Source organism: Trichomycterus rosablanca, chromosome 5, assembly GCF_030014385.1.
Source record: "Trichomycterus rosablanca isolate fTriRos1 chromosome 5, fTriRos1.hap1, whole genome shotgun sequence".
In the NCBI taxonomy this organism is placed as follows: Eukaryota; Metazoa; Chordata; class Actinopteri; order Siluriformes; family Trichomycteridae; genus Trichomycterus; species Trichomycterus rosablanca.
Genome location: NC_085992.1, coordinates 29,893,641 through 29,915,404, shown reverse-complemented (window position 1 = coordinate 29,915,404; position 21,764 = coordinate 29,893,641). Strand labels below are relative to the sequence as shown.

Genomic DNA, 21,764 nt, shown 5'->3' with positions numbered 1-21,764 from the left:
TGCCAATAATTTGACCCTTCTGAAACAGATGAACATCTTTTCCACGACCACAGGATGTGTCTTTCGACATGGTTGTTTAACAAATGAGAAGCTACTCACTGCATCAGTTAGGGTTAAATAACTTGTTGCCAGCTGAAACATAATCACCCATGCAGTAATTATCCAATGGGAGGCTCTTACCTATTTGCTTAGTTAAATCCAGATGGTGACCTTTTTTTGGCCAGGCAGTGTATAATGTGAGTACTTTTGTGCCAGTGTAAGTATGTGTGCAGTTAAGTGTGTGAGTGTATGTGTGTTTATGTACATGTGTGTGAGCATGCATATGTATGCGCCTGTTTGTGTGAGTAAGCATGATCTAAGTGTGTTGGTGTATGTATGTCTATGTGCAAGTGTTTGTGGATTTATGTATGTGTGTGTTTGTAAGTGTGCGTATGTTAGTGTATGTGCATATAAGTTTGTGTATGAATGTGTGTGTATATGTGAGTAATTACGTGTCACAGTCCAAGTGTGTGTGTATGTACACACACATGCCCTAAATTTCCATAATTCCTAATAACGTTTGCTAAATTGTGAAAACATAATAAAAATAAATATTATTACATTACGCCTTCAGATGACCTTGCACAGTTTCCACAAATTGCTGACTGAGCCTGACACATAAATGAAGTAACCTAAATAAAATTGGGGGCTGAGGTATAAAATATAAAGTGACATTTTTAACCTCATGATTTCATAATTTGGAGTGTATTTCTGGTGCTCTCAAGAGATTATTTAGACTTAATTATAGTGTAGGGTTCAATCTTGTAAATGAGAAACAAGCTCTATTCGACTCTTCCCTGCTGCTCATTCAACACGCTAGCTGTCATGTAATTAGCAAATGTTCTGTTTTTAGTGACGGGTGTAATGTCAGTTTGCAAATATGCAAATGAGATTAAAAGACACATTTTTATTCTTCATAAACATTCCATTAAAAATAATAAATAATAAATAAAAATACATATGTATATTAGCCAGACTATCATCTAGCAGGCTTGGTAGCTGTTTGCTAACATTACCTTCGTATATATTAATACATTAATAATCGTTTATGTAGTGCTTGTATAATTCACACGTTTGGCTTTTAGTAAATACACTGCAGATTTAATGATGTAAATATTTGTGCTATAATTAGAGATGTACACCAGCTAGGCTAAATAACCAATAGCTGTCAGCCTGTTTGCTTTGTGTTTACAAATAAATCACCAAGAAGCTAATATTGTTTATTAAAGTGTGATGCCGAAATCTCACTTGTAAAGATAATTTAACTAAAATGGTAAGAAAGCTAGCTGCTAACTTGGTGTTTTAAATTAGAGTCAGAGCACTAACAACAATTGTAACAGGATCATATATAATTATATATTATATTTCTATATAAATACAGTATTTACTCACTCACTTTCTTAAGTGGGGGGGGGGGGAGGTGCTGGAGCCTATCCTAGCTTTTCAGTAGGTGCAAGGGTGGCACGGTAGCACTGTCGCCTCACAGCAAAAAGGTCCTGGGTTTGATTCCCAGGTGGGGCGGTCCGGGTCCTTTTTGTGTGGAGTTTGCATGTTCTCCCTGTGTCTGCGTGGGTTTACGCCGGGTGCTCCGGTTTCCTCCCACAGTCCAAAGACATGCAAGTGAGGTGAATTGGAGATACTAAATTGTCCACCACAGTGTTTGATATAACCTTGTGAAGTAATTAATCTTGTGTGTAATGAGTGACTACCGTTCCTGTCATGAATGTAACCAAAGTGTAAAACATGACCTTAAAATCCTAACAAAACAAAACAAACAGTAGGCGCAAAGTAACACCCTGGACGGGGCGCATGTCCATCGCAGGGCAGACACACATACACACACACATTCACCTATACGGCAATTCAGTGTCTCCAATTAACCTGACTGCATGTTTTTGGACTGTGGGAGGAAAACGGAGCTCCCGGAGGAAACCCACGCAGACATGGGGAGAACATGCAAACTCCGTACAGAAAGGACCCAGACCACCCCACCTGGGGATCGAACCCAGGACCTTCTTGCTGTGAGGCGACAGTGCTACCTATCGAGCCACCGTGCCGCCCATACAGTATTTATAAATTAGAAACTCATCATTCTATAAATTAGAATTATTATGAATTAAAATTAAATTATAAATTTAATTAGAAAGTAGAAATGGGAAATATAAAAAAAAAAAAAACATTTTAAGAAAATAAATACATAAAAGACATACATATACATTTTAATGCTGTAGTACCTATTTTTAAAACAAGCAGATACAATTTTGCTTCTTATATAGATAAAAACTTTGTTTCCCCCAAAAGATCTGGTGGTTACATCAAAACCTGAATTGCTCCTGTTCTAAAAGGCAAAGAGGCAGAGAGGACGCAGGCCTCAAGATGACATTAAACAAAATTAAATAAGGCAGTATATCACCCCTTTAAATGAAAGAGTAACTGCATTTGACAATTACTTTGCACAGTTGCCACACATTGCTGATTGAGCCCGACACATATTCGCATCAGCCTGGCCAAGTAGTCTAAATAAAGATAACACTTAATCACTTTTCAGGCATGAGTTAGGGGCTGAGGTATAAAATATAAAGTGAAACTTTTTAGCCTCATGATTTCATAATTTGCAGTGAATTTCTGGTGATCTCAAGAGATTATTTAGACTTAATTATAGAGAAGGCTTCAATCCTGTAAATGAGAAACAAGCTCTATTCGACTCTTCCCTGCTGCTCATTCAACACGCTAGCTGTCGTGTAATTAGCAAATGTTCTGTTTTTAGTGACAGATGTAATACCAGTTTGTAAATATGCAAATGAGATGAATAAGACACATTTTTATTTTTATTAAACATTCAGTTAAAAAAGTAAATAAAATACTAATAATATGGCATGTCATTGGAAATGATATACAGTATATACACTGATCAGGCACCCTGAAGGTGTGCTGTGTTATCTGGCACCAAGATGTTAGCAGCAGATCCTTTAACTCCTGTAAGTTGTGAGGTGGATCGGACTTGTTTGTCCAGCACATCCCACAGATGCTTGATTGGATTGACATCTGGGGAATTTGGAGGCCAGGTCAACATCTCAAACTCGTTGTGCTCCTCAAACCATTCCTGAGCCATTTTTGCTTTGTGGCTGGGCGCATTATCCTGCTGAAAGAGGCCACAGCCATCAGGGAATACCGTTTCCATGAAAGGGTGTACATGGTCTGCAACAATGCTTAGGTAGGTGGTACGTGTTAAAGTAACATCCATATGGATGGCAGGACCCAAGGTTTCCCAGCAGAACTTTGCCCAAAGCATCACACTGCCTCCGCCGGCTTGCCTTCTTCCCATAGTGCATCCTGATGTCATGTGTTCCCCAGGTAAGCGATGCACCCGGCCATCCACGTGATGTAAAAGTAAACATGATTTATCAGACCAGGCCACCTTCTTTCATTGCTCCGTGGTCCAGTTCCGATACTCACGTGCCCATTGTTGGTGCTTTCGGTGGTGGACAGGAGTCAGCATGGGCACCCTGACTGGTCGGCTGCTATGCAGCCCCATACGCAACAAACTGCAATGCACTGTGTATTCTGACACCTTTCTATCAGAACCAGCATTAACTTCTTCAGCAGTTTGAGCTACAGTAGCCTTCCCTCCCACGTGCATCAATGAACCTTGGCCGCCCATGACCCTGTCTACTACTGTTTCTTTCTTGGACCACTTTTGATAAATACTGACCACTGCAGACTGGAACACCTCACAAGAGCCCCAGTCGTCTAGCCATCACAATTTGGTCCTTGTCAAACTCACTCAGATCCTTACGCTTGTCCATTTTTCCTGCTTCTAACACATCAACTTTGAGGATAAAATGTTCACTTGCTGCCTAATATATCCCACCCACTAACAGGTGCTGTGATGAAGAGATAATCAGTGTTATTCACTTCACCTGTCAGTGGTCATGATGTTATGCCTGGTTGGTGTATATATACACATTATAATTACCCACCTATGAGAAGTAGGCCTGTTTGAAATTTTAAAAGTAAAACCTTGGCTAATCATAGAGCATCTAACACCTCTCTATAGCATAGCAATGAAAAGTACAAGTGAGTGTTGGAGAGAATTGAATCTCTTTATAGCACATTATAAATTTGATTGTGTTTATGAACTAAAGTTTACAAACCGTCCTTTACAAGCATATAAATTCTAAAAATAAAACACTAGACATGGGATATTCCATGTCACGATGCAAAAACAGTAATAAAAAGTCACAATGCACACGGGAACCAGTTGTTTGCCCGTGCTAGAGGGTACCAGAGTGTTAAAAGCCCTCCGGGGTAAAACTGGTGCAATAGCAAAACATCCATTCGCTGTGCTATAAAACCTCATGTATCCAAAAATAACATTTTCCTCAGCGTCTAGTGTAGAAATGTAGAGCAATGAAGGATTAATATCATTGTATTATTTTGTTTGTTCGCCACTTGACAGCAAGAACATGTGGATCAAACCTGCGAGGTCCCAAAGGTGTCATCACATCTCCGAACTACCCTGTCCAGTACGAGAACAATGCTCACTGTGTGTGGGTCATCACAGCAGTAGATCCTGAAAAGGTCAGTACCAACATTCGTCTTTAACTTATCTTTCTCCTAGGATTTCCTGATACTTGATTGACTCTTGCTCTCAACACGGTTCTAGCGCCAGAGGAAGCAAATCAGCTCCTGAGCCAGTGCCATGCTTCACTGTAGGCAGGGTATTCTTTTCAGTGTATGCTTTATTCCTTTAATTCCAGACACACCACTGATTCATTGTACCAAAAAGTTCTGAACAGAATCCCATAACTCCTGTGGCGTATTCATTTGGTTACTACATTGAAGTCGACTTTTCTTGAGTGTTTGGGTCAGTAGAGGTGTACATCTCGGACCTTCAGCATTTAGTATGTGCCCTACTTTGCAAACTGAAACCTCAGTGCCTGCAGCCACCAAATCTTGCTTCAAGTATTCAAGTATTGCAGTCTTTCGAGGGTTTTTGACCACCTGCCTGTGACAGCTGGTGATAGCTTCCTCTTTCTGCCACATCCAGGTAGTGTAGCCAGTGAACTATGCAAATTGTGAACTATGCTTCCAACTGGATCTTCAGAAACATTTAGTGCATTTGCTTTTCCTTGTTTGTGTAAGGCAATTATCTCTTCTATTAATTTAGACAACTTTCTTGACACACAGTCACAGTCAACAAACACCTAGCCAGTCCAGATATTTAATGTGTGTTATCTTGAACACTCTTGATGCAGCTAATAAAGCCATTGATTAGTGGCATGAGGTGACCTGATTTGAAAATGTGTGCTCTTATGATGGATTCTCCTTAGCAGGTTGAATAATTCTGGGAAATTTTTTTGTCAATTAAAGTGAATTGAATAAAGCAAAGTGAATGAACAATAGAGATATCTAGATCAAATCCATATTTGGTGTGACCACGCTTTGCCTTTGAAACAGCATCAATTCTTCTAGGTACACTTGCACAGTTTTTTGAAGGAACTAGGCAGTTGTTCCAAACATCTTAGAGAACTAACCACATATCTTTGAATGAAGACTTGTTTAAATCCTTCTGTCTCTTCATGTAATCCCAGACAGACTCGACGGGACACATCATCACTTCCAGGACTCCTTGTTGTTTACACTGTAGGTAGTTCTTAATGACATTGGCTGTATGTTTGGTGTTATTGTCCTGCTGCAGAATAAATTTGGAGCCAATCAGATACCCCCCTGATAGTATTTCACAATGGATAAGTACTAAGCCTGTATTTCTCTGCATTGAGGACCATTAATTCTGACCAAATCCCCAACTCTAATTGCTGAAATGCAGATTCAAATTTGCAAGGAACCTTCACCATGCTTCACTGCTGCCTACAGACACTCACGATTGTTTTGCTCTCCAGCTCTTCAGTAAACAAACTGTTATTGTGCATAGTTGAGTCACTTGGTCTTATTTACACATTGAAGATATGGCTTTTTGGCCACAATTCGTTCATGAAGACCACTTCTCCAAACAGTAGATGGGTGTACCTGGGTCCCACTGGTCCATTTCTGAGATGGTGGCACTGCTGGACATCTTCTAAATTCAAAGGAAAGTAAGCATGATGTGTATTTCATCTGCTGCACTAAGTTTCTTTCACTGACCACTGAGTCTATGGTTCTCAACATTGCCTGGGAGAGACCTTGTTGATGCAGTATAACTACAGTGTGTCTTGTTGCTGTGCTCAGTTTTGTCATGGTGTATGAACTGTGACATAAAACTGTGTTCCACTACCTCACCTTTGTAGCAGAGTTTGGCTGTTCCTCACCCAGTTTAAGCCTCCTACAAAGCTATTTATGTCTTAGTAAATGACTGGGTTTCAACCTACATATGAAAATGATGATTATTATCATACACCTGACTATAAAATCCCTACAAAGTCCCTGATTTTGTGCAAGTGTACCTAGAAGAATTGATGCTGTTTTGAAGGCAAAGGGTGGTCACACATTACATTTAAAAAAATGTAGAATGAATAACTTTTACATACAATGCAAGGTTGCTATTTGTCCTTTAGCTAAAGGTCTGTCATTATAGGACAGAAAATCCTCTGCATATTCAACTTGTAGGAATTTTACATGAGGTGGGAGTGAAATGGCTAAAGATAACCAGTTGGTGACATATAGTGGGGCCAAAAAGTATTTAGTCAGCCACTGATTGTGCAAGTTCTCCTACTTAGATGAGAGAGGTCTGTAATTTTCATCATAGGTATGAGAGACAAAATGAGAAAAAAAAGAATTTATTTGTAAATTATGGTGGAAAATAAGTATTTGGTCACCCACAAACAAGCAAGATTTCTTGCTTTCACAGACCTGTAACTTTAAGAAGCTCTTCTGTCCTCCACTCTTACCAGTATTAATGGCACCTGTTTGACCTCGTTATCTGTATAAAAGACACCTGTCCACAGCCTCAAACAGTCAGACTCCAAACTCAACCATGGCCAAGACCAAAGAGCTGTCGAAGGACACCAGGAAGAAAATTGTAGACCTGCACCAGGCTGGGAAGAGTGAATCTACAACAGGCAAGCAGGTTGGTGTGAATAAATCAACTGTGGGAGCAATTGTAAGAAAATGGAAGACATACAAGACCATTGATAATCTCCCTCGATCTGAAGCCCCACGCAAGATCTCATGCCGTGGGGTCAAAATGATCATGAGAACGGTGAGCAAAAATCCCAGAACTACACGGAGGGACCTGAAAAATGACCTGCAGAGAGCTGGGACCAAAGTAACAAAGGGACCATCAGTAACACACTACGTCGAGAGGGACTCAAATCCTGCAGTGCCAGGCGTGTCCCCCTGCTTAAGCCAGTACATGTCCAGGCCCGTCTGAAGTTTGCCAGAGAGAATATGGATGATCCAGAAGAGAATTGGGAGAATATCATGTGGTCAGATGAAACCAAAATGTAAAAACTCAACTCGTCGTGTTTGGAGGAAGAAGAATGCTGAGTTGCATCCCAAGAACACCATACCTACTGTGAAGCATGGGGGTGGAAACATCATGCTTTGGGGCTGTTTTTCTGCAAAGGGAACAGGACGACTGATCCATGTTAAGGGAAGAATGAATGGGGCCATGTATCGTGAGATTTTAAGCCAAAACCTCCTTCCATCAGTGAGAGCATTGAAGATGGAACGTGGCTGGGTCTTCCAGCATGACAATGATCCCAAACACACCGCTCGGGCAACGAAGGAGTGGCTCCGTAAAAAGCATTTCAAGGTCCTGGAGTGGCCTAGCCAGTCTCCAGACCTCAACCCCATAGAAAATTTGTGGAGTCCGTGTTGCCCAGCGACAGCCCCAAAACATCACTACTCTAGAGGAGATCTGCATGGAGGAATGGGCCAAAATACCAGCTACAGTGTGTGCAAACCTGGTGAAGACTTACAGGAAACGTTTGACCTCTGTCATTGCCAACAAAGGTTATGTTACAAAGTATTGAGTTGAACTTTTGTTATTGACCAAATACTTATTTTCCACCATAATTTACAAATAAATTCTTTAAAAATCCTACAATGTGATTTCCTGGATTTTTTTTCTCATTTTGTGTCTCCTAGTTGAAGTGTACCTATGATGAAAATTACAGACCTCTCTCATCTTTCTAAGTAGGAGAACTTGCACAATCAGTGGCTGACTAAATACTTTTTGGCCCCACTGTACATTCTTCCTTTTCACAATACAGATTATTGTATTGTTGTTGGGGGCTGTGTATAAGTATGTTTTAAAAGGCTGAGAGGCCGGATGTGCAAATCTACTCACATATCACATTCCACTTGATAATTAGTAACTTCATTCCCATATTGTGTACAGTGCTGTAAAAAAAGTACTTGTCCCTCACCTAATTTCTTCTTTTTCTATTAATTTTTCACATATAAATGTTTTAGATCTTCTAACTAAGTTAAATATATGATAAAGACAGTACATGAGTAACACAAAATGCAGCTCTTGACATATTTTTATTAACACTATGGACTAAGTATTGAGACACCCCTTCTAATTTTGGAATTTGTGTGTGTCAGCTACAGTTGTTAACAGGTGTAATAAATTAGTTATATAAAGAAAATTATCTTTGCAGCAGCAGTTTAGAAAAAGCCCTTTTCTATTTAACTGTACCCCTGTGCACAGAGCAAAGTCTTTAAAGACATTAGGAAAAGGTTAGTTTACAGAAACTTGATTGACCTGAACTCTACAGCTTTGGGATGAACTAGAACATCAAATGAGGCTTTCTTGGCCAACATGTGTGCCCAGCCATACAAATGCTCTTTTGACAGAATGGTTAAAAGTAATGACAAAATGGTTAAATGTATGAATAATTTATTAACCTATCGATTTTTAATTTAAACCCCAAAGGATGTCTTTACAGTGAAATGAATGTGTCTTTAATTAAAAATTACAGTGCATAAAATATAGTGTTACTTAAACAATGAGTATTCTGGTGAGGTTAATGCTTACTCTGCATGTTGTATCAATTCTGTTACCTGTGGGAATGCTGACTGGTCTAGAACTGCTGAAATGGCAGGAGCCCACAGAATTCTCATACATTTTCAGCATTTAGCAGACGCTTTTATCTAAAGCGACTAACAGTACTGTGACAGTATATTGTCTGAGCAATTGAGGGTTAAGGGCCTTGCTTAAGGGCCCAACAGTGGCAACCTGGCAGTGGTGGGGCTTAAACCAGCGACCTTTTAATTACTAGTCCAGTACCTTAACCTTAATGGTGGTGTAGCAAATAGTGATGATGATGCATGTCTGCAGAAAAATTGGTTCAAATATTTTTCTTGTGTTTTCTGTGTGAGGATACATTGCTTGTAGATGTATGTAAATGTGAAGTGTTTACTAAAAAAGAAGGATTGATTTTATGTTAAAGACTGTTTCAGAGACTTTTAAATCCATTAGTTATGGTTGGTCAATTTCCACTAATTCAACTATTTTTCCAATTATGGTTGCTTGCCTATAATTTGTATTCCTCTGACTTCTTTGCATGAGTCTGGAGTCTATAAATACCAATCTCATTCCCTTGACATTTTGAAATTAAACAAGAATCCATTATTTGTGAACAGACAGAGGTATTAAGAAAAGATTTCCATTTTTTTCATCAACTTCAATACTTTTTCTAAATATTTTTGTGGTGAGGGCTTCATGGATATAAAAAGAGGATTCTCTAAAGGCAAAGTCATGGCTCACCACTTTTTGCCAGTTCAAAAGGAACATTTCCTAATGCAAACACAAATTGATCAGTAAAATCATTAGAAACCTTTGTATTGTTTTCAGTTAAGTTAAAGTTCAAGAAAATAAAATCATGGTCAGGGAAATATTACAGTTATAACAGTAACACATAACAGTTACTCATGTCAAATACAGCAGATATAGGCAGCATAAAATACCTGTGTAACCCAGTCATTTGACCAGAACAATTTGACCTTTGTCAAGGTCAGTTTGTCTCTGAGACAGCAAGGGATGCTCACAGACAGTCGTGTCAAGTACCCACCAACAGTGGTTTGAGAAATGGCAAGCCTAAATGGCAAGAATGGCAAAACAGCTGACAGGTTGTTGAGGAGGCAAGACTCATTGACAAGCTATGGCATCTAGTATGGACCAACAAAAAAGCTACTGTGGCATAGATTGCAGATCATTTTATACTGCTGATGTAGCTGTCACAACATACACTATATGACCAAAAGTATTTGGACACTGACCATAACCTTGTTGGACCTCCTATTTCAAAAGAAATTGTATTAAAATAGAGTGACCTCATTCGGCAGGCTGGGCGCCTACGAACAACGATTGGCTGTTGTTCTAGGGGAGTGCTGGTTGGGACCTCATAACTGATACAATTCCGACCTCTGCTGGCTGATTGATAGTGCCTGCACAGAGATGAGAAATAATGCGTTGATCAGAGTGTGGCTTTCCGTACACAAAGCTGATCCGCATATAAACTCATCTAGTGCAGGTGAAAAGATGCAGTTGGCTACTGCACACGGGTCGGAGGGGGCATGTGTAAGTCACGGCTCTCCTTAACCAGGTTGGAGATCTGCATCAGTAGAGGGGTAGAATAATGCAATCAGGTTATTGGATATGACTAGATTGGGAGGAAAATTGGGGAGAAATGCAATAAAATAAAATAAAAAAATATAGTGACCTTTATGTGATCTTTTTAGCTATAACAACAGCCATTCATCTTGCCTCATTATTACTAGAAACATTTGAAAAAATGCAGAATAAATGAATGTTGAGCCCAAACAAAATTAAGTAAAGCCATTAAAAGAGTGTAGGTATCTAACTAGATAACTACTAATATTTTTTAAAGATCTAAACAATGCTTTAGATGCAATCTCTACATTTCTAGCCAAGTGAAGACAGAACTGGCCAACAGCCAAACGTAGTCTGGTTCCCAACAGTCACACCTGCAGTGTTAAACACTGTTGTACTACTGCTATACCCAAAGGATGTGTTTTCACCAGAGTGTCAGCAGTTTCCAATTGGTTTAACTTCTGTGGTGCCCCAATCTCACACAAAAGCAGACTACGCCACCTGATGTTTTCTGAAGAGAAGGGCCTCAATTCAACAACCCAATTTTGAATAAAATGTTACTCCAAAAACAGAGGGTAAAATCACTATTAGGCATAAGTAATAAAAATAATACAATACCACCCAGCCACCTACCACTGGCTGGAGAAACTGATGATAGTCAAAAGACAAATGCAAACACTACTAACTACTACTTACCATAGTGCGTATATATGAATAGCTGTGGTATGAATCACTTCACCACATCTTAGGTAACAAGGTTCCCTCAAAACTGACACGGGCACACTTAACCGCTCAGTCCTGCAGCAGCCCAGCAGAACAGGAAACACGCTGTCCACCTTCAGCTGTCAAACAAAGGGCTACTTTATCTTCTGGGTTTCAAGCTCAACCATACACACACCCACTTGCATACACCCCCTGTCCCAATTAAAAAGAAAATGCTCTTTTTATACTATGGCCTACTCAAGGCTATCACACATGGGTTACCACACTTCCTTTTTCATGTGCTACAACCTTGTCTCTATTTCTAAAAGCCCTGATTTATAAACCTTAATGTCAAAAAAAGTTCATAAGAATTTACAGTATGTAAAAGTAGTGATTTGTTATGTATTATGGTATGCTTTTGCATGTATTAATTCATTTTAGTGAATCACCCACCAACTGCATATTTAATCTGCTTATGCAAATTACACTATATGTCCACTGTGTGTGTACACCCCTCCCTATTATTAAGATCAGGTGTTTCAACCACACCTTCTGCTCATGTGTGTGTATATATTTGATTGATTTTCTGTAGAGGAACTCCAGTGTATTATACAGAGCATTGACCTTAACCCCAAAGAGCACCTCTGGGATGAATTGAAACATTGATTGATTGATTGCAAGGCAACGGTCCAACATGTTCAAAAAAACATCAGTGCCTGACCTCACAAATGCTTTCTCTGTAAATAGGCAGTGGTAGGGCACAAATCAGCAACTCCAAAATCTTGTGGAAAGATTTCTCTGAACAGTGAGAAGTTGGGCTGGCAACTCTGGTAATGCCTGTTGTTTTAGCAGAGAATATTAATCAATATAAAAGGTTTAGAGTGTTCCCAAGACCATAATGACCGCAATCATTTTAGAAGAAAAAAAGCTTGGTGCAACTTTGAATTTTCCTACATTTGGTTGTCTGGTCAAATTGGGCGTCTGGGCAAGAAGAAACAACAAAAGAGTGGCAAGATGGAAGTAAATGGTATATGACAGCATGTAAAAAACTATAGCAACATTGGTTCACTGGTCTAATAAGATAAATGTGAACTCCTTGGGCAGAACATATCATCCCTACAGTGAAACATGGCAGTGGCAGCGCAGTGCCATAGGGGCAGGTAAACTGTTTAGAATTTATATTCTTTAAAGAAAACCTTTTCCAATAAGCTCATATACTCAAACTAGTTCACTGTTCAACATGACAATGACCTGAAGCACACAGGCAAAACAACAATGAAAGTGGCTTTGGATCAAGTCTCTAAATGTCCTTGAGTGTCCCTGTCTAGACCCAGATTTAAGCCTTATTTAATATCTGTGAAGTGACATGAAGTTGGCAGCTTACAGACACTTGTTCTTCAATGTAATGCTGTGCTTGAGAGTATCTGTCGTGAAGAATGGGATAAACTGCCCAAATCTTGGTGTGCAAAGCTTGGAAGCTTGCAAGAAGACTGATGGCTGTGATCGTTGTTGGTGGGATTTCTACAAAGTAATGAATAAAGGGTCTGAATACACTTAGGAAGAAGATTTTAGTTTGTGATTTTAATTGTTTTTGAAAAGCCAAGGGGTCAAAACACTTTCTAAATAATAATTTATTGTATCTGAGTAATTTAGTGCAACTTTTAGAACAGTTAGAAAAGTTCCGTGTTTTTTGGAAGAATAAAAATCCACACTGATATTTACCTACAAGTGAAGTAACTTTCTCATGGGTGGAGTCAGCCAACAAAGTACTTTTTTTTGTTAAAGTGCTTGGTCCCCAACCTATTTTGCACCATGGACCAGTTTCATATAAGATATAATTTCACAGACCGGCGGGGGCGGTTGGATTTAAAATAGAAGAACGGAATAGAATGGAAAATCAATGTGAATCCTGAGCATTTTTCGCTGCAACGAGGAGCCACCTAGTGGTGATTGTAGACAATAACACCTGAAGAGTGTTGGAAATGTAATTGCTCTTTTAGCGATTTCTAATTATTATAATTTTTTTTCTTCTATTTATTTCATGGCACTAAGCAATCACAAACATTCTATGTAGAGTATTTTGCTCTTGAACTCTAAGCAAAACAAAGCACAGCAGAGTCATTGAACCGCTTGTCAGAGCTTACAGTTTTTGTATAAAATGAGAGATCAATAGTTCTTTAAAACATTGTAGTTAAGCCGGTTGAGAAAACAATTGCTGAGATGTTCTGTCACGTTAGAATTGTGTTTATATGGACTGTAAGTAATGTTTTTCACCTCCAAGCTAAGTCTTGTGTAAAAAGCGACCTTAACTTTTGACAGAATAATTTGTAAAGAGCTGTAGACTGGGCTTCACATTTGAAGTTATGTCTAGTGATTCACTTTAAACACTTTGACACCTATTACAAATTGCCTGTTAACTACTACTGAGGTTTATTGCTGGACACCTCAAAAAATCATCACTTCTTCAACTAACTAGTCTGTTAAGGACTACTGTATCTTTGATATTTTGAATTGAATCAAGATCATTGCTTATTAAACCTAAAGTATTTTTGTACATTTCTGTAGGCAGAGATAAAAATAACAGGCTGTTTGAGAATGGAAGCACAGCTCTTGTTCATCACAAAGTAGTTCAGAATCAGATTAAGTGGGAGTGAACTTCCTTAAGAAGCTACTCTCAATTTATGTGTGGGGGGTGTGTTTAAGGGCTCCGTTCTGCCCCTGTGCTCACCATTCGTTTCTTTATTGAAAACATCTGAGAACGTAGCTCTACCTGCTAAGGTTATGGCTCCACAAGAGGTATTTGAAAAAAAGCAAGGAATATGAATGAGAGTAATATCTCTTTAATTGCCCAATTGAGAGAATGTGAGGATGCTGATAATGGCCCTGTCCTAATTAAGCTTTTATTTTTCCTCTCCTCCTCGTTTCCCTTCCTCCTTCAAGCAATCTCTGCGAACGCAATTTTCTTTTAACTTGCACATCAAACGCCCGTGTACGCTCTATTTCTCCAGGCTTTGTACCTTTTTATGGTCTATACTGGATTAAACTTTTGTAACTTCTTGTTTTAGTTTGAACAAAAATATTACATTACACATTTAGCTGCGGTTAAGTTCTGTTTTCTTTATCCTTTTCTTTGTCATTTTAGTAAGGATTTTCATGTAAGTTATTCTTCTAATACAAACATACAAAGGATGATGGAAAGAATTAGACATTTAGTATCTCTATGTGAGAGATACAACCTCCAGATTCAATGACTGCAATGCATTGCTTGCTGGCTGCCCTTCTGTGTTTTTAAGGAGAGATTTGCTGCATTCTGAATAATGGTTTGCATTATTTTCAGTGGAAAATAACAATTCTCCTTGAGTCACTCCGAGTTTGACATTAACCACAAAGTTTCACTTTTGACCCATTAACTGAAAGCTGTCCGTAAAACTTTATAGGAATTGGCCCTTGGGTGGCTCTTGTGGGGTGTTCCCGGTCTGCAATGATCAGTATCTATCAAAAGTGGTCCAAGGAAGGAACTGTGGTAAACCGGCGATAGGGTCACGCCCTATCGCCGGTTTACCACAGTTCCTTCCTTGGACCACTTTTGATAGATACTGATCATTGCAGACCGGGAACACCGGTATTTTCCACTGAAAATAATGCAAACCATTATTCAGAATGCAGCAAATCTCTCCTTAAAAACACAGAAGGGCTCATTGATGCACGTGGGGAGCGAAGGCTGGCCCGTGTGGTCCGATCCAACAGACGAGCTACTGTAGCTCAAATTGCTGAAGAAGTTAATGCTGGTTCTGATAGAAAGGTGTCAGAATACACAGTGCATCTCAGTTTGTTGCAGATGGGGCTGCATAGCAGCAGACCAGTCAGGGTCCCCATGCTGACCCCTGTCCACCACCGAAAGTGCCAAAAAAGGGCACATGAGCATCGGAACTGGACCATGGAGCAATGGAAGGTGGCCTGGTCTGATGAATCACGTTTTCTTTTACATCACGTGGATGGCCGAGTGTGTGTGCATCGCTTACCTGGGGAACACATGGCACCAGGATGCACTATGGGAAGAAGGAAAGCTGGTGGAGGCAATGTGATGCTTTGGGCAATGTTCTGCCGGGAAACCTTGGGTCCTTTGACACGTACCACCTACCTAAGCATTGTTGCAGACCATGTACACCCTTACATAGACACGTTATTCCCTGATGGCTGTGGCCTCTTTCAGCAGGATAATGTGCCCTGCCACAAAGCAAAAATGCTTCAGGAATGGTTTGAGGAGCACAACAACGAGTTTGAGGTGTTGACCTGGCCTCCAGATTTCCCAGATCTCAATCCAATCGAGCATCTGTGGGATGTGCTGGACAAACAAGTACGATCCATGGGGGCCTCACCTCACAACTTACAGGAGTTAAAGGATTTGCTGCTAACATCTTGGTGCCAGATACCAAAGGACACCTTCAGGGGTCTAGTGGAGTCCATGCCTCGACGGGTCAGGGCTGATTTGGCAGCAAAAGCGGGATCAACACAATTTTAGGAAGGTGGTCATAATGTTATGAGTGATTGGTGTATATATATTTATATTTCACATGTAAAGAACTGGATTATTTGGGTGAAGTAGTGTGGATGCTATTTTCTGCACATTCTGGTTACTTCCCACCTTTCAAAAACATAAAGAATGTGAATTAGCCACACTTAATTGCCTCCTCTGTGTGAATGAGTGGGTGGTTGTGTGAAAGTGTGATGTAATCATTTGGCACCAGTGCAGGGCTTATCTTTGCCTTGCAGAAAACAATGAATGAGTCACTAATTATTAGTATTATTATTTGTTACAGTTTATTTATTTTATATGTAACAATGTAAAGTATAGGGCGGCACAATGGATCAATGGTTAGCACTGTCACCTCACAGCAAGAAGGTCCTGGGTTCAATACCCAGGTAAAGTGCTCTGGGGTCATTCTTTGTGAAGGTGTTTCCCTTTGTCTGTGTGGATTTCCTCCAGGTGCTCTGGATTCCTCCCAAACGTCCATAGACATGCAGTCAGGTTAACTGGAGCTGCTAAAATTGCCCTGAGTGTATGTGTGCGTGTGATGATGAACTGGAGACCTGTGTTTTCTACCTTTCGCCAAGTGAATCGTACCCTGTGCACCCCTGAATACAATAAAACAGCTGTAAAACAGACAATGAATGAATGACTTAATCTGTTTAAGATATCATTTAATTTGATCGTAATTATGTTAATTTTTAATTATGTGTAGCACATTAGTACTAGGGCTGAGCGGTATTGTCGATTTTCATACCGCCATACCGTTCTCAGAAAATACGGGGCGGACAAACTTTTCAGAGTGTACAAACTTTACACTGGTTAGTCTTTAGTTAAAGCTATTTCTTAAAAGTGCATGAAGCAGAACGCATTAGATGTTGTAATAGTTACACAGTGACGTGTACGATTAATTATGTCTGTGTTACAGAATTGAGTTCTATACTGTAAAAAAATATTCATGTAAATGTTAATGTTGTGACGACGGTGATGTAAAACAATGTAAAATAATTAAAAGTCCAAACATTTGAGTGAGGGTTTAATGAGAACGCTACTTTTAATGTCACACAAGCTCAGTGCAAGACAACATAAGCACAGCCGGAGACGATCATTTCTCATATCTTCCCTACACACTTGCTCCCTATGCCCTAGCATAGTACACTTAACAAGGGCCAGACAATATATTTGTAATTCACATTACACGACAGGTGAGACGTTAGAAAACAACATTCTTTTTTCTTAGAATAGCGCTTTTTTTTAAAGAAAAATAGTTCTTGTTTGAATTACAAGGGCAGGGAAAACACTACGGCAGACACAAAAGTCAGAACAGGGGACCCGACGTAACGTTATTATTACTTTTTGCTCCGTCTTCTCTCACTTCTCTCGCTTGTTACACGCATGCACGCGCTTGTGTTTATTTGAACTGATAGAAAATGTTGATTTTGGAAAATTTAAATACGAGCCGTTTTTAAATTTCTACTTGTTTGTTATTTGATTTTTTATCTTGAAACGAAAAACGAATAACGCCCCGTTTTCCCGTTTTTCAACTTTGGGATTTGAAGTGAAAAACGAATGACCAAAGGTACACGGACCGTTCATCAAGGTTTGCTGGCTCCCCCTTTTCATTTGGAACGAATGAAACTGCAGCAGTGGCATTTTTTTTTACTTCGGAACTAGTTCGCTTACCACACAGCTAACGTTAGCCATTGTGGCTTTTCGCTTGTCTCTCCGTGTTATCACCTCAAACAGTGAGCACAACCAATCAGTGAGCTCCAACCACCTACCACTCCCACCCCTCCCTTACTGTGGATGCGCAAATGTCTTAAAGTCTCAGTTTTCAGGGTAGACCTGAAGCAGAAATTTGGCGCTTCACATTTTTAAAATACCGTCAACATTTTTAAATATCGCGGTATAACTTGTAAAGTGGGTGCCACACAGTACCACTGCCCTGCAAAACTGGGTTTAAACATCACAACAATCAATCAGAGTTGTTTGGTGTGTTTTCTTCTTGTATGCATGTTTTTTTTCCCTCTCAGGGTACTCAAGTCTGCCACTTCCTAAAACATGCTGATATGAATTGGTTACTAAAAGTTATAACTGCTTGTAAGTGGGTGAATGTGTGGTGGCTTGTAAATGATTTAAGTGCTGGGGACAATGCAATGCTAATCAGAAGAAGGTGTTTGAATGTGATGAATGTGTTTAAAGGTGGTGGAGCTCAGCATTTAAGGTACTGCACTAATCAGAAAGGTGCTGATCTGTGACCTAACACTGCCAGTTTGCCACAACTGGGCCCTTAAGCAGGGCACTTCACCTACAGTTGCTTGGATTATATTTAATCACAACATGTAATTTGACTTGTTCTATGTTTTCACAGGTCATCAAATTAGCCTTTGAGGAGTTTGACCTTGAGCGAGCCTATGACACGTTAACAGTGGGCGATGGGGGAAAAATCGGTGATGCCAGAAGAGTGCTCTATGTGTAAGTTTTCATACACTTTTCTACAAGTCCAGAAAACATTATATTACAGACATTCCTCTCTGGCACATTCTCCATAGCTGATATTAAAATGATTCGTTTTCTCTCAAAAACATCTGCCACATAAAACCATCAATAGATTTTTCATGGCACATTTAAAACCCATTCTGTCATCGTTACATATGCATATGGAAATGATAGTGTGAGATGATTCATTCTGTGTCTGTATACCAGGCTGACGGGCTCCAGTGTGCCTGATTTGATTGTGAGTATGAGCAACCAGATGTGGCTGCATCTCCAGTCTGACGACACCATCGGTTCACAGGGTTTCAAGGCAATATATGAAGGTTGGTCTAAGCTTCATTTACAGCGGAAAAAAATAAATAAATAAATAAATAAATATTAAACCATTAAATATTAAATGTGCAGCCTTTTTTCCCCCATGTTGATTCAGTCGGGGAAACAGTCAAGTCATCTACCTTCAGAAGCAGTGCGCAAATTGAAAACAAATGGAGCGGCATATGTGCCTTACTGACATGTTTTAAATTGCTTGAAGGAAATTCACTACTTAGCCTTCAGTGTGTAAAAAAAAGATGATTTAAAGGAAATCTAGGATTAAATGGAGGCATCTGTTTTTACAGATCTGTTTTTTGGCTGGGCAAATTACAGCATGGTTTAAGCTTTTAAAGCTCGAAAGCATTTAGATGACTGTGAATGAACTAGTGTTTAATTCACTTTTTTATATAAATACCAATAGATCTAGACATCTGAAGGTTATAGGGATGCACCATCTATACCATCTTATATACACCGATCAGCCATACATTAAAACCACCACTATCTACAATTACTGACTGTAGTCCATCTGTTTCTCTACATACTTTTTTAGCCTGCTTTCACCCTGTTCTTCAATGGTCAGGACCCCCACAGGACCACCACAGAGCAGGTATTATTTGGGTGGTGGATCATTATCAGCACTGCAGTGACAATGACATGGTGGTGGTGTGTTAGTGTGTGTTGTGCTAGTATGAGTGGATAAGACACAGCAGTGCCGCTGAAGTTTTTAAACACCTCACTGTCACTGCTGGACTGAGAATAGTCCACCAACCAAAATATATCTAGCCAACAGCGCCCCGTGGGCAGCGTCCTGTGACCACTGATGAAGGTCTACAAGATGACCAACTCAAACAGCAGCAATAGATGAGTGATCGTCCCTGACTTAACATCTACAAGGTGGACCAACTAGGTCTAATAGAGTGGACAGTGAGTGGACACAGTATTTAAAAACTCCAGCAGCGGTGCTGTGTCTGATCCACTTATACCAGCACAACACACACTAACACATCACCACCATGTCATTGTCACTGCAGTGCTGAGAATGATCCACCACCTAAATAATACTTGCACTATAGTGGTCCTGTGGGGGTCCTGACCATTGAAGAACAGGGTGAAAGCAGGTTAAAAACATGCAGAGAAACAAATGGACTACAGTCAGTAATTGTAGAACTTCAAAGTGCTTCTATATGGTAAGTGGAGCTGATAAAATGGACAGTGAGTGTAGAAACAAGGAGGTGGTTTTAATGTTATGGCTGATCAGTGTATTTCATAATGGAAATGCTGATTAAACAGCATCTAAGAATATAAATAGAATTTTCATAACCTATTTTTTCTTATCAATTTTGTATATATTTGGGTAAACAAGCTTTTTGCACAGTTTGACCACTAGTCTACTCTTGTCTTGTTAAGCCATGATGTGATCTCAAGAACAAAAACAACTTGTGAAAGTTTGGGGAAAAGTTGGCAGTAAACAGTACTATTAAGTGCTGCTATGTCCCCAAGCTTTTTAAAACCCGCCCTGTTTAATTTATTTTTTCTTCTGTGAGTTAATGATTGGAACAAACAATTCATGGCCCATAAATAGGACATCAAGACATAAAGAATTCTAATATATAGTTGTGTTTTTCCCCATAACCTTTACTTTGCTTTTCGATAGAATTCATGCAGCTCATGGATTTTCAGTCAACATATTTTCGACTTCTTTAAAATCGTTAAAACCCACATATTGGTTAGAGGTCAGGACTATGTTAGTCTGATTTATCCACCTTAAAACTGGTGGGTTTTGTGCCATGGTTCAGCTGAGACACCAGATAGCATCCAAGATTTAAGGATTTTTAGAGAATTCTCTTTTTTTATTGTTTTATTTACTTTTTGCAATGCACCAGCACCACTAGTAGCAAAAGAGCTCTAGAGCATAATACTATCACCTCAAGGCTTTTGTCTGACTACAAAAGTTTTTTTCTTCAGAAGGCCTTTTCTTTGAGCGTGTGATCTCCTTAAGAGACCCAGTTTTGAAAAATTGACATTTTTCTTTCACTGCAGTCTTCGGGCCTGTGAAGATGTAAAGCTTCTAAATCACTACAGACCTGTTTTTGTGGTTCTTATTTCCAAATTCAAATTTACACCTAGCACAAAATAACCATTCGGGTTTTCAATCTGCATTAACAAAGAGTATATGTTGAGAACTACAGTACATACCCCATTTTAATATATTTTGTTAAATATTGTAAAAAAAAAAAAAAAAAAAAAAAAAAAAAAAAAAAAAAAATTATTTTTGTGATAAAAGTAAAAATAAATGACTTTAAATGCTTTTATTGACGAACTTGTTTGTATTTTGTAACTCACTAAGAAAAGTTTGGACAGGTAAAAGGAGTAAAAATCAGGACTGGGTGATATGACAAAAACTCGGTACATATCTCGGTAAGCTTTTGAGAAGTAGCTATATATGATACGATACAATATAATGTAAACTTAACAAAGTACAATGGCAGGCCACTGTCATTGCAAAATGAAAGCGCACGGTAAACAGCAGCACCGTGACCCAGATCCACCACACAGCAGCATAAAATTATAACCGCTGCTTACCTGAGCTTCTCTTCTTCAAACTGAGACAAATCTATATCTGTGTGTTGTTCCATTAAAGATAAAATTCACGTTTTTGTTTATCGGATTGCCAGACGGAGGAGTGTGATTCGTCACTCCAGAGAACACATCTCCACTGCTCTAGAGTGCTTTACACCATCCACTGACCCCGCTCTGTCATTTTACGTGGCCTACCACTTCGTGTCTGAGTTGCTGTAATGCAATGCTTCCACTTTGTTATAATACCACTGACAGTTGACTGTGGAATATTTAGTAGAGAGGAAATTTCACGACTGGACTTGTTGCACAGGTGGCATCCTATCACGGTACCACACTGGAATTCACTGAGCTCCTGAGAGCGACCCATTCTTTCACCAATGTTTGTAAAAGCAGTCTGCATGCCTAGGTGCTTGGTTTTATACAATTGTGGCCATGGAAGTGATTGATTGGAACACCTAAATTCAATGATTAGGATGAGTGAGTGAATACTTTTGGCAATATAGTGTATATCCATATCCAACAGATTTATTCTCTCGGCTTTTG

General features: G+C 39.4%; 1 protein-coding gene across 1 annotated transcript in view; it reads left to right on the top strand.

Annotated features, from left to right (window-relative positions):
• LOC134315046 (CUB and sushi domain-containing protein 1-like) overlaps positions 1-21,764 on the top strand; it is a 739,302-nt gene that overhangs the window by 459,953 nt on the left and 257,585 nt on the right. The window contains exons 10-12 of the mRNA XM_062995960.1: positions 4,499-4,620; positions 18,202-18,305; positions 18,537-18,649. Of these exons, the coding sequence (XP_062852030.1) occupies positions 4,499-4,620; positions 18,202-18,305; positions 18,537-18,649 (339 nt within the window). The remainder of the gene's footprint in view (positions 1-4,498; positions 4,621-18,201; positions 18,306-18,536; positions 18,650-21,764) is intronic.